Source organism: Schistocerca piceifrons, chromosome 2 (assembly GCF_021461385.2).
Source record: "Schistocerca piceifrons isolate TAMUIC-IGC-003096 chromosome 2, iqSchPice1.1, whole genome shotgun sequence".
Taxonomy (NCBI): domain Eukaryota; kingdom Metazoa; phylum Arthropoda; class Insecta; order Orthoptera; family Acrididae; genus Schistocerca; species Schistocerca piceifrons.
In genome coordinates this window covers 1,015,803,434-1,015,820,008 of record NC_060139.1, presented here as the reverse complement: position 1 = coordinate 1,015,820,008, position 16,575 = coordinate 1,015,803,434, and the positions used below count along the sequence as shown (strand labels likewise).

Genomic DNA, 16,575 nt, shown 5'->3' with positions numbered 1-16,575 from the left:
CGCTCCATGCTACTTTTCCACTGTTGGAAACAGTGTTGTAAGTCTGTTTCTGTTATGCTGTTGAGAAGGCTCGTTGCTTTGTCCTTCACTGCATTCACGAACCTGGTTTCTTTGAGCCCAGACTTCAGTTTTGCGAAGCGAAAGAAGTCTAATGGTGCTATGTAAGGAGAATGCGGTAGATGTTCCATCAATGGAATGTTTTGCGCCAAAAATCTCTTCACAGACATCGCGTAATGAGCGATTCTTCAACAGTTCTGGTCTCCGTCGCACACGTTTACGGGGTCTTCATAACGGTTTCATAATAAGTTTTATCCCCCTCCCCCTCCCCCCCCCCTTTCCTTGAACCATGGACCTTGCCGTTGGTGGGGAGGCTTGCGTGCCTCAGCGATACAGATAACCGTACCTAGGTGCAATCACAACGGAGGGGTATCTGTTGAGAGGCCAGACAAACGTGTGGTTCCTGAAGAGGGGCAGCAGCCTTTTCAGTAGTTACAGGAGCAACAGTCTGGATGATTGACTGATCTGGCCTTGGAACACTAACCAAAACGGCCTTGCTGTGCTGGTACTTCGAAAGGCTGAAAGCAAGGGGAAACTACAGCCGTAATTTTTCCCGCGGGCTTGCAGCTTTACTGTATGGTTAAATGACGATTGCGTTCTCTTGGGTAATATATTCCGGAGGTAAAATAGTCCCCCATTCGGATCTCCGGGCAGGGATTACTCAGGAGGACGTCTTTATTAGGAGAAAGAAAACTGGCGTTCTACGGGTCGGAAGGTGGAATGTCAGACCCCTTGATTGGGTAAATAGGTTAGAAAATTTAAAAAGGAAATGGATGGGTTAAAGTTGGATATAGTGGGAATTAGTGAAGTTCGGTGGCAGGAGGAACAAGACTTTTCGTTAGATGAATACAGGGTTATAAACACAAAATCAAATAGCGGTAATGCAGGAGTAGGTTTAATAATGAATTAAAAAATAGGAATGCGGATAAGCTTCTACAAACAGCATAGTGAACGCATCATTGTGGTCAAGATAGATACTAATTCCACGCCTACCACAGTAGTAAACTTTACATGCCAACTAGCTCCACAGATGACGAAAAGATTAATGAAATGTATGATGAGATAAAAGAAATTATTCAACAGTGAAGGGCGACGAAAATTTAATAGTCATGGGTGACTGGAATTGAGTAGTAGGTAAAGGAAGACACGGAAACGTAGTAGCTGAATATGGAATATGGTAAGGAATGAAACAGGAAGCAGCCTGGTAGCATTTTGCAAGAGAATAGCTTAATCATAGCTAACACTTGGTTCAAGAATCATGAAAGAAGGTTGTATACATCGAAGAAGCCTGGAGATACTGGAACGTTTCAGATAGATTATATAATGGTAAGACAGAGATTTAGGAACCAGGTTTTAAATTGTAAGGCATTTACAGGGGCAGATGTGGACTCTGACCACAATCTATTGGTTATGAACTGTAGATTAAAACTGAAGAAACTGCAAAAAGGTGGGAGTTTAAGATGGGACCTGGATAAACTGACAGAAGCAGGGGTTGTAGAGAGTTTCAGGAAGAGCAGTAGGGAACGACTGACAACATTGGGGGAAAGAAATACACTAGAAGAAGAATGGGTATCTTTGAGAGATGAAATAGTGAAGGCAATAGAGGATCAAGTAAGTAAAAAGACGAGGGCTAATAGAAATCCTTGGTTAACAGGAGAGATACTGAATTTAATTGACGAAAGGAGAAAATACAGAAATTCAGCGAATGAAGGTGGCGAAAGGAATACAAACATCTCAAAAATGAGACCGACAGAAAGTGCACAATGGCTAAGCAGGGATGGCTAGAGGTCAAATGTAAGGATGTAGAGGCGTATATCACTAGGGGTAAGATATATACTGCCTACAGGAAAATTAAAGAGACCTTTGGAGAAAAGAGAACCACTTGTATGAATATCAACAGGTAATGGAAACCCAGTTCTAAGCAAAGAAGGGAAAGCAGAAAGGTGGAAGGAGTATGAAGAGGTTCTATACAAGGCCAATGTTCTTGAGAACAATATTATGGAAATGGAAGAGAAGGTAGAAGAAGATGAAATGAGAGATATGATACTGCGTGAAGAGTCTGACAGAGCGCTGAAACACCTCAGTCGAAACAAGGCCCCGGGAGTAGACAGCATTCCATTACAACTACTGACGGCCTTGGGAGAGCCAGTCCTGCCAAAACTCTACCAACTGGTCAGCAAGAAGTATGAGACAGTCAAAATACCCTCAGACTTCAAGAAGAATATAATTGCAATCCCAAAGAAAGAAGGTGTTGACAGATGTGAAAATTACCGAACTATCAGTTTAATACGCCATGGCTGCAAAATACTAACACGAATTCTCTACAGACGAATGGAAAAACTGGTACAAGCCGACTTAAAGGAAGATTCCGTAGAAATGTTGGAACATGTGAGGCAATACTGACCCTACGACGTATCTTAGAAAATAGATTAAGGAAAGACAAACCTACTTTTCTAGCATTTGTAGACTTAGAAAAACCTTTTGACAATGTTGACTAGAATGCTCTCTATCAAATTCTGAAGATGGCAGGGGTAAAATACAGGGAGCGACAGGCTATTTACAATTTGTATAGAAACCAGATGGCGGTTATAAGAGTAGAGGGGCATGAAAGGGAAGCAGTGGTTGAGAAGGGAGTGAGACAGGGTTGTACCCTATTCTCGATGTTATTCAATCTGTATACTGAGCAAGCAGTAAAAGAAACAAAAGAAAAATTTCGAGTAGGAATTAAAACCCATGGAGAAGAAATAAAAACTTTGAGGTTCGCCGATGACATTGTAATTCTGTCAGAGACAGCAAAGGACCTGGAAGACCAGCTGAACGGAATGGACAGTGTCTTGAAAGAAGGATATGAGATGAACATCAACAAAAGCAAAACAAGGACAATGGAACATAGTCGAATTAAATCGGGTGATGCTGAGGGAATTAGATTAGGAAATGAGACACTTAAAGCCGTAAATGGGTTTTGCCATTTGGGGAGCAAAATAACTGATGATGGTCGAAGTAGAGAGGATATAAATGCAGGCTGGCAATGTCAAGGAAAGTGTTTCTGAAAAAGAGAAATCTGTTAACATCGAGTATAGGTTTAAATGTCAGGAAGTCGTTTCTGAAAGTATTTGTATGGAATGTAGCCATGTATGGAAGTGCAACGTGGACGATAAATAGTTTAGACAAGAAGAAAATAGAAGCTTTCGAAATGTGGTGCTATAGAAGAAAGCTGAAGATTAGATGGGTAGATCACATAACTAATGAGGAGGTATTGAATAGAATTGGGGAGAAGAGTAATCTGTGGCACAACTTGACTAGAAGAGGGGATCGTTTGGTAGGACATATTCTGAGGCATCAAAGGATCACCAATTTCGTACCGGAGGGCAGTGTGGAGGGTAAAAATCGTAGAGGGAGACCAAGAGATGAATACACTAAACAGATTCAGAAGGATGCAAGTTGCAGTAGGTAGTGGGAGATGAAGAAGCTTGCACAGGATAGAGTTGGCATGGAAAGCTGCATCAAACTAGTCTCTGGACTGAAGATAACAACAACAGTAATTTTTATTGCCACTCTTACTTTCAGGCACCCAATCAATGTAGATAACCCCTCGGTTATCGAAAAAAACAGTCATCATTGCTTCGAATTTTGATTTGCTCAAGCGCGCTTTCTCCTTCCTCTGGGGTTGAGGGCTCTTCCAATGCATGGACTGTCCCCCAGTCTCTGGACAGTATTGGAATATTCGTGTTTCATCACACGTTGTTACTTCGCTGAAGTAATCAGGGTCATTTTTAATGTTTTCAAAAGAATCAGCACAGCATTCCACTCGATGGTGCTTTTGCTCGTTTGTAATGTTTCTTGACAGTACTTTAGCACAGATCTTTTTCATGCCCAGGTCATCGTGCAAAATCTGCCTAACGGTTTCTTTATTGATGCATCAAGTTCTGAAATTGCTCAAATGCTTGGGCGGCGGTCTTCTCGAATGATTCTACTGACATTCTCCACACTCTCTTCAGTTTTTGGAGTGGAAGGCCGGCCTGATTTAGGATCGTCTTCAACGTCTTCCCTACCGTCCTTAGACGTCTTAACCATCTCGAAATCTTGCGTACTAGATAGACACTGTTTCACCAAATTGTAAGTTTCTATTGTGGATTTTCCATGTTTTGTGAGGAATTTGATGTTAACACGTTGTTCCACTTTAGAGCGTAGCATAATTGCAACGGAGCTCAGACGCACGACCCGTTCTTAGGAAGGCTCACAGGCAGACTAAACACAGCGGCGTAAAATTTTGTACTCGCGTCAGGGAGAGTCCAAAGTTTATTCCCCCACTCTTCTACCTGTGATCGACGAAGCCGGAAATTCCCACAATAACCAGTCCTGTTTCTTTATTGCCACACCTCGTACAGAGAATAAAAGGGGTCATATCACAGTTCCCTGGAGCACTCCTGACGATACCCTTGCCTCTGATGAACGGTCGCCATCGTGTATAATGTACCGGTATCTATTATTTAAAATGTGTTCGAGCCACTCACATATTTGGGAACATATTTCGTACCCTCGCACCTTCATCAAGAGTCTGCAGTGAGGCATCGTGTCAGAGACTTACCGGAAATCTGGGAACATGGAATCTTCCTGTTACCCTTCACCCATGGTTCGTAGGATATCATGTGACAAGAGCAGAAACTGAATTTCTTACGAAAGTTGCTTTGAAAATCTGAGCTTATTTGTGGACAGACGGAAACTTATCGCATCTGAACCCAGAATTCTGCAGCAGACCGATGTTAGGGATATTGGTCTTTAATTATGCTGGTCAGTTCTTTTACCTTTCTTACACACAGGAGCCACCTGCGCTTTTCTCCAGTCGCCTGGGACTTTTTGCTGGGCGAAAGATTCGCGATAAATGCAGTAAGTAAGGGGCCAATGGCGCAGAGTACTCTTCATAAAACCGAAATGGGGTTCCATCTGGACTTGGCGACTTACTTGTTTTCAACTCTTTTAGTTGCTTCTCTACTCCACGGACGCCAATTTATATGTGCTCCATGCGGGAGTCTGTACAACAGTCAGACGACGGCATGTTTGTACGATTCTCCTGCGTGAATGATCTCTTAAACGTGAAATTTAAGACTTCAGCAATTCTTTTGCTGTCTACTACTGTCATGCCCAGACCGGTCGACGAGTGACTGAATAGAAGCCCTACAACCACTTAGTTATTTTACGTGTGCCCACAATTTTGTTGGGTTCTCGTCACGATCTTTCGCTAAGGTGTGACGGTGGATGTTGTATGCTTCAAGCATTGATCTTCTTCGAACGCACTACTAACTTTTGCTTTTTTTTTTAACCGAGAGTCCAACAATGTTTCTCCATCATTTTCCGAATTTGATTACTGAACCACAAATGCTCGTTTCAATTCTTAATACACTTACTTGGCACATTATTCTCGAGAGGGCGATTAAATAACAGTTTAAACTTCGCCCATAATCCTCCTACATACTGGAGCTGAATGGTGTCCATGCGTTATCTATGTGGGACGCTAATAATTACTTGCCTACTTTTTCTAGCATAAACACTCTGTGACTGAGGAAGTCGGGAGGAGGGGGTACACTTAGCATGGAAGGTCAAGGCCCCTATAATGTCACTCCTTAAACACAACTAGCAAATCAATAAATTAACAATTTACACAAAGACAATATTTATAAAACAGCTAAGAGACAATCAACACGTGGCCATCTTAAGACAATACCAAAATATCACAGATAACCTGCTCCTAAAGCAAGGGAGCAAATTACAATTAAGAACTCTCACTTAAAGAGATGAGCAACAGAGATTTCAATACTTAAAGGAACAATAAATTAATATCCAAAAGCGTTTTAAAGCAATGTGTCACAGATAATTTATTTAAAGGCGCAATAATTGGCAATATGAAAGTGATTTATGAAACGCACACCAGTTGGTTAAGAACCCAAATAACACAAGCAGTACAAGAAATTACAATTTAATGCAATTTATTCCCAAGAAAATAAAAAGCCAATACTTTTTAAAAAAAATATACACAAAACACGTTAAGTATTTACCAAACGGGCAGTGACGCCAGACTGCCCTGGGCAAAAGCTGACTTAACTTAAAATGCCGGAAGCAGCAGATCAGGCACCCAAAACAACATCTAAACCCCGGGGACCAGCCGGGAGTCACTTCCCATTAGACGTCACGTCACAGCTTCTGTGCACCGAAGCGGGACGTGGCGCCGCTCCCACACAACCCATCTCGCAGAAAACTGGAACACAAACAGATTGCAGAAGACACGGCAAACACCAATCAAACACCAATCAATTAATATAAGTTAAGAGATCAATAAACAAGAACTAAATACTAATAAACAGTACTAATACTGACTGAGTGCATTCAAATAAGTGCACGCATATAAAATTCTACGTACAAATGATTGCTTTTTACAGAATACGAGGCTTTACTAATAACTAGTGAGTGCTTTCAAATAATTGCACTTATATAAAGGAACTACGTACAAATGACTAGCCTCACAGAATACGAGTCTTTACTAATTAACTGAGTAGGTGCTTTCAATAAGAGTGGCCCAAATTTTACAGCAATATACAAGGGACGTCGATTTGATGGCAGTCAAAATACAATGAAAATCTCATACACACAATATATAAACTTCTGGATACTGTCCCAAAGAAAACGAAATATAACACACACACACCTACAAGCTAATCAGCTTCCTAATATTAATCCGACCAGCGGATTTTTAAAAAGAAATATTAACTGCTGGTCGCTCAACGAAACGAAGGCACCGAAATCACTTACACCTTCGATGGAGAGCGTTGTTCGAGATGGTCTCCAGGGATGAGTCTCTCCGAGAAAACGGGCACCAAAGCAATGCAACAAACAGCGCCCGGAGTTGACATCAGGCAGGTCCACCACAAACTCGCGACGGCCTTACGAGGTAGCCCTGTCTCGCCGCTGCACGTCCTTGCGCCTCGTAGCGAGTCCACCGCCAACTGCCCCGAATGCTGAAACCCCGCGAGATCACAACAGGGTCAAAGATCTTAGTACAGCCGGGTAATCGATAGTGTCGCGCCAAGGAGCTGGTATGCCAGAAAAGGCGCATCAAGGCTCACACTCTTGACGGATTTATTAACTTTAGTAACCATCGTCGCTATGATGACACTGATCACTAGTTCATGTCTCTATACTGACACTGTGGATGAGATTCGATCTATAGCTATAAGGTTTATAAAACCTTCATTGCGTGTGAATTGTCTAACTAGTTCTTCAAGGTAGTTCTCGGAAATCCGGGTCAGAAGTACTACACAAGACTGTCTGTCCGTACGACCTACAGTGAAGCCAAGTCGTCCCAGTCTATACCCGGAAGCTTAAAGTCGCCTCCGACTATCATGGCGTGATCTGGATATTTCTGCGCTACTTAGCGTACACTTTCCTTGAATGGTTATAAAACTGTCCCAGCGGAATCGGGTGGCCAATAAAAACATCCAGTAACTAACATTATTTCACCTACGCGTATTATAAGTGCCCAGACGACTTCACTGTAACACGAAAATTCGACCTCAGTAGAGACAAATTTCGGAGGATTGCAGTCTGTATTGTAAAAGCTACCATATGTGTGTCATGTTGAATGTGCTGTAGAGGATATTCGAAAGATAGCAGAGGCATGTTAGAAAAATGACACAGTTCCTAAAAATTGTAGAAAGCTGCCTCCATTATTCGAATTCACGTGACTGAATATGAATTGCGCAGTAACACGTCATTAAACTTTTCCTGCAGTTCGAGAATAGTGTCAAGGCGAAATATGTAAGCAGCGTCCTTAAGCTACACCCACAATAAAATGTCAGGTGGGGATGATTCAGGAGACGGAAGGGGAAACAACACATTTGAAATCACTTGTCCATGAAAACAATATCCCAAAAAACCATGGCGGTGTTGTCTGTATGACCCATAGCAATGTCCTGCTCAAACCTCCATACTGTAGCTGTTCTTCACGTACAGTGTTTACAAACTGTGATGAAAATGTGTGACTTTAGTAACCATCGTCGTTATGTTGACATTGATATCTAATCCCTGTCCCTACACTAACACTGTCGATAAGTCTCGACGTGTACTTCTCGGAAGTAGCCGGTACAGCACGACATTGCATTAAACACTGCGGCGTGGCATTTTTCGGTCGGCATGACTTTCTCCTGTTCGGCAGGAGCGTAGAGTCAGCGAGGTTTACCCTTCTTCGCTATCCCCTTTTTTGAGTGGATTTCCCGTATCCCAAATGCGTCAATTCTGTTCGCTCGCACATCCGTGAAGGTGTAAACAATACGACCAGTCAGACGGAAACCAACTATCGAGTGTCCGCTGTCTGGCGTTCCAGATGACATTAACCGCTGATAAACAGTTATACGTCTTCTGGTAACTGCTGAAGCACAACTCGACTTCTACTCACACGCGTCATTAAAAACACGTGCATTGCTGTAAAGTATGGTCGGCCAAGGAGTGCGAAACCACACGCGAGCACGATGTGTGAACCGCGTGCGAGCTGGGACTCGGCCTGTCTTGGCTTTGTTCGATAGTTCTCTCGTAAGTACTCGGTACAGCACGTCGTTCCATTTAGCATTGCGGTCGGCAAGTCTTCTTTCAGTTCGTCAGAAGCGTAGTGTCAGGGCGGTTTACCCTTCGCTATTCGTTCGTCGTATGAAGGACGTTTATAGGTCCAGTGCGTGTCTCCATACAACACCAATTGCAGAGGTCTACCGTCACAAAAATGAATGCGAATAACAGAGGAGAAGTATAAGAATTCTCAATCTCTGTTCGCGGTACACAGCCCCACAAACAACAAGTACCGCAAGTGTGCTATGGAACGACGCTGCAAAGAAAGAATTTAAAAATTCAGTCGACGTTGAAGGAGCAAAATATTATAACGATCGACGGATGGGACTCACCGTTTTGTACATCAAGAAGCACTTAGTGCTAAAATTTGCATGCATATAGCACGCGATGAAACCGGTGGTATGCTTTTAAATTTTCTGAAGTCGCGTGAATTACTCCACGGTTTGTTGCATCATTTTTCGATGTAACTGAACGAAGAGTATGAAGACTATACGTATTACGAAATGCACGTTGGCTAAGTCAAGGGGCATGACTGGAAAAATGTTTCTATTTGAAATCGGCGAATTTTCAACGTGTGAAGAGAAATGGCGAGCGGGAACGAAAACTAAAACATCTGGAATGAATTGCATACTTCGCATTTTAAGTGGAGTTGACAGCACAATTCCCACAGTAAGACATTGCAAGAAACAACTTATTTCCGATTTAATAGGGATGGATTTAACCGGAAAATCGCGTTGTGGAAGGGACAAATTCTGATAAAAAAGCAGGCCATTTCCCTAAGCTCATTGACGTTATGGAAAAAACGAGATTTCGTAATTCACTGTGACATTGAAAGAATACAAGGATAGTTTTCTGAACTTCTGAGGACACTGCCAGTCTTATATCTGTTTTCGAGATGTTTTTATTTCAGTTGAAAATGCCATTCTGCATACACAGATGGAACTCATCGATCTGCTGTGCGATTTCCGTTTAAAAGACAAATTCTTTTAAGTTAGAACTGTGTAGGACGTCTACATTGCTTCCGTTGGGAAGAGTTTCCACGTCTCCATAAAGAGGTAACAAACGTGATAAAACGTTTGGACCAACGTATGTATGCGAAACGCTTTTTCCGATTTTGAAACTAAATAAGTCACGATTACGTGACAACCTGGGTGTGAAACATGTGTGATATTGTCTACATCTAACAGTTTGTATCAGGTAAAATTATGTCTTTAGTGTGACAAAAATAATTAAATAATACTGAAGATTTGTTTTGTTTGTGGTCTATGTTGTTGAGAAATATGAAATCAAGACATAAGCAATGCAACTGCACTGCCATTTGAATGCAGCGTTTTGCCAGTTTCCACTGCTTCGCCCTTCTCACAGTCAGACACAATGGTGTGGTGGTGGGGGAAGTACGCAGCCAGCTGAGGGAGGTATGGCATACGAGCAACAGCACTTCTCATGTGCTGAATTCTTGACCGTTCCTGCTGTAAGGGTACTAAGAAGACAGAAGCCAAACTGGATGACGATATGTAGTCTCTGTCTCATAAATTAAACGAGGAGCATAACTACGTCAAACAAAAAGTTTAAAAATATGTTATGTCTTAAGGTTGCGCCTACTTTTAGAACACCCTGCAAAACATGGAGACTGCCTTGTTAGATGTAAGAGAGGGTCTGATTTCCCTATCCTGGCCAGGATGTATAAATAAATTAATAAAAACAGTGGTCTCTTTGAAGCTACATCAGGCTCACCAAACAATATTTTGCAGATTGTGGCTACATGCTCGAGAATATGTAGCTATTAACAATTCTACAGAATTGTACAAATAACTGTTGCAGAACGAAGATAAATTCATTTACTAAAGAAAGCTTTTGTTTCAAACCAGCCATCACGCTGCTTTGAAACGACGCAGCGGAGAGCATTCTGTGTTTTCTCTTGTTTACATTTCACTTTTAATCTAAAGACTAACGAAAACAACGTTTATGTACAGTTCAAACGTTAATAATCCCTCGCTAAAAAGGACAGTGGTTTTTCGCGTCTCATTTAACACTAAAAGTGATTTTTTATTGCTCTTTCTTTTTGTCTGCTTGTTTCAGTTCCTGGAGCGCCTCCAGAAGACGTTAAGTGTAAGCCTTTGTCTTCTCGCGCCCTGTTTGTTCAGTGGTCCTCTCCCACTGCTGAGATCAATGGAGTGCTGCAGGGTTACAGGGTCTCGTACCGAGCTCTGTCCGACTGGGAAGGTAAAATTCTTCTTTTGTATGCTGTAGGTAGCTTATGTAGCTACGCAAAAATCTACTTCTCTGACAAATTTCTCAACCATTAATGTATAATCGTCACTAACATGAACGCATATGCAAGCTCATCAATATGACAAAACACAGCATTTTGTTTAACGTTCGAATCTCTAACAATAAAAATAAAATAGAACACATCAGTATTCAACTACAATCATCTTCTTATTTCCCAACCATCCGTTTAGCAAGCCATGGTTCAGAATGTTCCTTGCTGCAATTTTCAGGTAAATTACATTTGTGTTTCAGGTAAATTACATTTGTGTTTTGCACCTTCCAGCACCAGTACCGCAAGCTAACAAAGATGTTGCTGGTAGTCTTTCAAATATTTGTACTACCAAAACTGGTTCAGATCAGCATTTCTCATTAATTAAAGAATGTTCTCTTGCTTACTAGAACAATCGATTATTCATTCGTTATAGTTAGACAAAGCTTATATCTTACACTCATCCTTACAATAAATTTTCGTAACTACAGCCCTTATGGATTATCTTCAAACATTTCGTGGACAAGGACAAGCTTTGAGAGTCAGTATTTTCCTTTTTTTATATAAAAAAGAAGGGTACGCAGCATACTGTATAACAGAAAGTTCACGTATTCCTAGGATGAGTGATGATGGTTATATGATGAGACCTATCAGGTCTGACATAATCAGCGTCACTTTTCGTACTTCTTAGGAGATGCATCGTTCTGGATGTTACCCACTTAGAGCAGCAATAATCTGTACTTGCAAACAGCCTATGCGGTGGCATGAAGTTGATGCTGGAGGCTCAGTTCCATCTGAGTGAATGACGTTAGGCTTTGCCGAGTGTAAAACGAGGCGATCAGAGAATTAGTATTAAATTTATGGTCATAGCTATACTATATCTTACATTTAGCGTGACTGCATCGTTACGAAATGCTTTTTTTTTTCGTAACATACTGCAACAAAGACAACGTTGTGCTCGACAGAAAAGGGAAATGTATCCCAGTATGCCAGTAAAAAACGCACTGGTAGTCTGCATTGATAACGCAGCTGACAAAAACGGGCAGAGGGAAATCTAAGACGGTGGAAACAATTATGTTCGAAAAGACAATTCGACCTTACCCAAATATAGTGCAGTTAGTTGTCTTTCGATAGATAAAATTAAGAAATATGCGTCAGTAGCAGGAGCTGGATACACACCTTACGGATATATGATTCTCATGCTGCATGGCACAAGCAAGTACCAGGAGGTGTATTTCCGATAATTATATGAACTAGTGTAGCTGCTTGACATATAACCTCAACCAGGGCAAACGGTGCCAGTACCTAAATGGTCTGTAGCAAATATTGCCCACATTTTTGTCTCATTTATTAATTCTTATTAATGGTCCATGACCCTGCCAACTAACTGGAACGGTATTTTTTTTACGTTTAATCAAGTTGTGTGAAAGATATATAATTTTTTTCTTTTTTCTTAAATCACTTTAGTTATTATTACTTTAGTTTTCTCTCTTAGTCGCGTTTAAATCTGAGTGGCGACTGGCTTTGAGATTATTTGACAATTGTCAAAAAATTTGCAATGTTCAAAGTAGAAAAGTACCAAAAATGTAACATACAGAATTATGCAGGTTGTTAGGGATATAAGTGCAGATATTTCTGTTGAGACCAAGGACAGCGTGCCTAACGACATTACATTATTATTTACTTCATTCGCTGTCTAATAATTATTGCTATGATGAGTAGTATGTGTATAAGTTGATTAGTGTGCGTGACACAACCAAGTAACTAATGTTTATTTTCTCTTGGATGGCAGGCCAGGTACTGAAGAGTCGACAAGTGGTTGCAACACAGATAGTCTATATTGACAGGTGTCTTCCACTTCGTAGTGCAGAAAACATCGGGTGGTAAATTATGTGATGCGTTTGCAGGAAGACAGATGCAGAGAAAAACAATTGACACATTGAAGTGTACATATTGAGGTAGCAACTATCAGAATCTCTGTGTCCATACCCCACCATCCTGTATAAACAGTTTTCTACCACGCTATGCATACAAATCACAACAGTTCATTTTCATGGTTGTTTTAAATCAGTCACTCTCATGTTATTAAGCAGATAAGTCGTACTTAATGATAGGACGTATTGGAAGTTGGTTTTCGATGGGTGAGTAATGGAGCAAAAAGAGAATGAACCTCTTTTAATATCCAATTTATATACTAATAAATTAAATTGTGACAGCTGATTGCTTTATGACCTTAACCTATTGTTATGCTAATTTATTTAAGAAAAGTGTTGATATATGACCTGCTGGGGATAATCCCTCCTTCTCAGAAACCCACCATCTCTCCCCTTCCCTCTCCTCTTCCTTCCTAACCCTCTGGAAAGAGGGACAGATTTTTCTGTCATCCCTCCCCAATTCAGTTCAGTCCTACTTTACCCCTTTCTGGATAATCCCCTAGTCCCCCCTCACCTCCCCCGCTTCCCCCTCCCTTCCTGCACGACCCCTCTCCATTTCCCATCTGAAAACTGGCGGGAAAAAGAGTCAATCTGTGCCAAGTCACTGTTTTTCTCGAACCACTCCTTCACAGTCCTGGTCTTCTGACTTGGCGCATTATCTTGTTGAAAAATGCTACTGCCATTGGGAAACATGGTCATGAAGGGGTGAACGTGGTCTGAAATTACTGTATGATACTCCTTGGCCATCACGGTGCTTTACACGAGCGCCAATGGACCCATGGAGGCATGTGTGAATGTTTGAGCTGGAAGTTGACAGATTCTACCCTCCCATCTGCATAATGAACAAAGTATCATGATTCATCAGACCATGCAATGGCCTACCACTGTGCCAACTCCCAGTGCTGATGGTCATGTACACATTCCAGTCAAAGTTGCTGATGCTGTCATGTTAACACTGGGACTTTCGCGACTCATTGGCTGCAGAGCCCATCGTTAGGAATCTTTCGTGCTCTGAGAGTTCAGATGTACTTGCACTCTGCCCAGCGTGAAAGACTGACGGTATTTCCACCACATTTCGCTGCCTGTCCTGTTTTATCAGTCGGCCCAACCTACATGTCCGACATCTGTAATGAGGGGTGGCTGCACAATCGCTATCGTCTGGGTGTGGTTTCACCTTGGTTTTTAGAAGTGTTGAAGATGCTTATCACAGCACCCCTTAAACACCCGACAAGTAATGCAGTTTCCAAAATGCTCATGCCAGGCCCCTAGGCCATCACAATCCGCATTCAGTCAAAGTCAGACAAATCATGCACCCTCCCTATACTACTCGTGGAAAGCGTGCTCCCAGATACTACATGCACTTTGCCTGTGTCCGACTATCCGTCATTCCTCGACAGATGACACTATCACCTGCACAAATTTATATCGGTAGTCATAATATTATGGTTGATCAGCGTACATCCGAGATCTTGCATGCACCGACATTTGAGAACACACAAACACCTTCCTAAACCACCTGCACTAAACATACTGACGAAAAATATCTCCCAATCACACACACTCACCATCGTGAACCTTGCACCATCCGCCAGCTCCTGGAGAGCCACCCTGACGCCGATTGGGGGAGATCTAGAGACCCACACCCGCTCTGGCCACACCAGCAATTGCGAGCTCGTCTCTGGCCAGAGGCCAGAGAGACTGTCAATGTGATTGCCAAACAGTCAACCGATCAGAATACTCAGAGGAGGTAATCGTCCAGTGCAGAGAGTCGCCATATTAGATCTTCTCACGGAACACGCACATCCGCTCCTGTCGCCACTCAACCAGCATACTGATTACTTTGCTATTCAGCCGTTGGCCGTGGACACTGGAAGTCAAGCAAGTGTAGGTTGGACGTATAGTTCTAACTGCAGTTCCAGCCTGATGTAGACTTCCCAGTTTAAAAAATCCACTTTATCCAATCAGAAACGGCAATGAGACTGTCCATACACATCAATTTCCCGCATAACCGAGCGAGGTGGCGCAGTGGTTAGCACACTGGACTCGCATTAGGGAGGACGACAGTTCAATCCCGCGTCCGACCATGCTGACTTAGGTTTTCCGTGATTTCCCTAAATCGCTTCAGGCAAATATCGGGATAGTTCCTACGAAAGGGCATTGCCGACTTCCTTCCCCATCCTTCCCTAAACCGACAAGACCGATGACCTCGCAGTTTGGTCTCTTCCCCCAAATCAACCCAACCCTCTCACATGAAATGTAGATTCCTTCCTTTTATACGAGCTATTTTTGAAAACAGAACAAACTGGGGCCCACACATGTTTTCACATTGCTAAATAATCGTTACTTGTTGCGAAAATCCTGTACAATAGTGTGGTATAGACTATATTTCCTCGAAATATTCTCTCAACAGGTACAAAAAAAGATTTGTTCTATTATGTCTTACGTCCTGCATCATAGATCAAGAATATTTATCTCATTTTTGCCTCATGAAATGACCATGCTCCATGTATGTCACATGTTGCCTCCTCACTTTCGAACCCTCTTCAACTAGCCAGATGCCTCGTCAACCTACCAAGTCTCTCTTGCTAGCAGCACAGAGGAGACTTATATTTCAGTTTCATACTTGGCATCACTTCATAAATTCGGTAATAAAGCTGACTTTATTGCAATGATTATCAAGCTGTGTGTAGGGGGAGATTTGAATTTCGTGAAAAAAAATTTCGCCGCAACGAAAAAACGCCTGATTATCGCTCCAACTCGCGAATCATATCTGATGTAGTCTCGCCCTCGCCTCCACACCCGGCTGGCGGCATGTAAAAACTGATCGTGGGTGTCCGTTTGCATGATGAATAATTTTTTCCGTAATCGGATTATATCCACCAGATAGCTCCAACAGGAATCCCTGGAGCGAAGATGATGTTCTTTTCAAATAACACTGTTGAGGAAATTTAGAGAATCGACATTTGAAGCTGATAGTTAAATGTTTCTACTGTCCTGGTAAACTACTAATGATACAGGACACACCCTCCGCCACACACCAAACGATGGCTTGCAAAGTAAGCAAATAGAAGTAAATGTAAATTTAGTCTACTCTTACGATGTATTTGCATCCATTTGTAGGCACGAGAAACTCACGGAAGAATATTTATTTTATTTATGTAGAAAACAAAAGATGGAACTTCTGCTGCTGACTGTCTCTCATTACAAATCTTCGTATGAGCCCCTAATTATTTCAGTCTGCGTAAAGTGTTGTCGTTCTTAGCAGCTCAACTGCTGTAATGTCAGCGCATTTATTTTAAAGAAATAGCTGAATAAACACGAACGCCTATTTGCTGTAAGAAGTGTTACCATCATGTATTTTCTTGGTGTGATTATGATTCTTGTATTGTAACGACAGACTTCTTCTCATATAGTGTAAAGGGTGTAGTCATACACTTTTGAAACGAGTACTGTGACGCTGCAAATAGTGTGATTCTTGTGCTTGCTACAGCAAAATATCGTACCGACGGACCTGACCTCACACCGTGTAAATGGTGTGGCCATACGCTTTTAAAATGAATACTACGGCAGTCCGAATAGCGGATATAGTACTAAAATTATTTAAATCTGCAGCTAAGTAAGTGTAATCTGACGATCGTGGTATGAACTTATGCTTCCTACAATGATTATTGTTGGATGGGTGACCATCCAGGCCACCATGCGCTGTTGCCATTT

The 16,575-nt window shown here is 41.9% G+C and overlaps 1 protein-coding gene across 1 annotated transcript in view; it reads left to right on the top strand.

Annotated features, from left to right (window-relative positions):
* Window positions 1–16,575, top strand: part of LOC124776081 (Down syndrome cell adhesion molecule-like protein Dscam2) — a 197,595-nt gene that overhangs the window by 142,213 nt on the left and 38,807 nt on the right. The window contains exon 13 of the mRNA XM_047250924.1: window positions 10,747–10,890. Within this exon, the coding sequence (XP_047106880.1) occupies window positions 10,747–10,890 (144 nt within the window). The remainder of the gene's footprint in view (window positions 1–10,746; window positions 10,891–16,575) is intronic.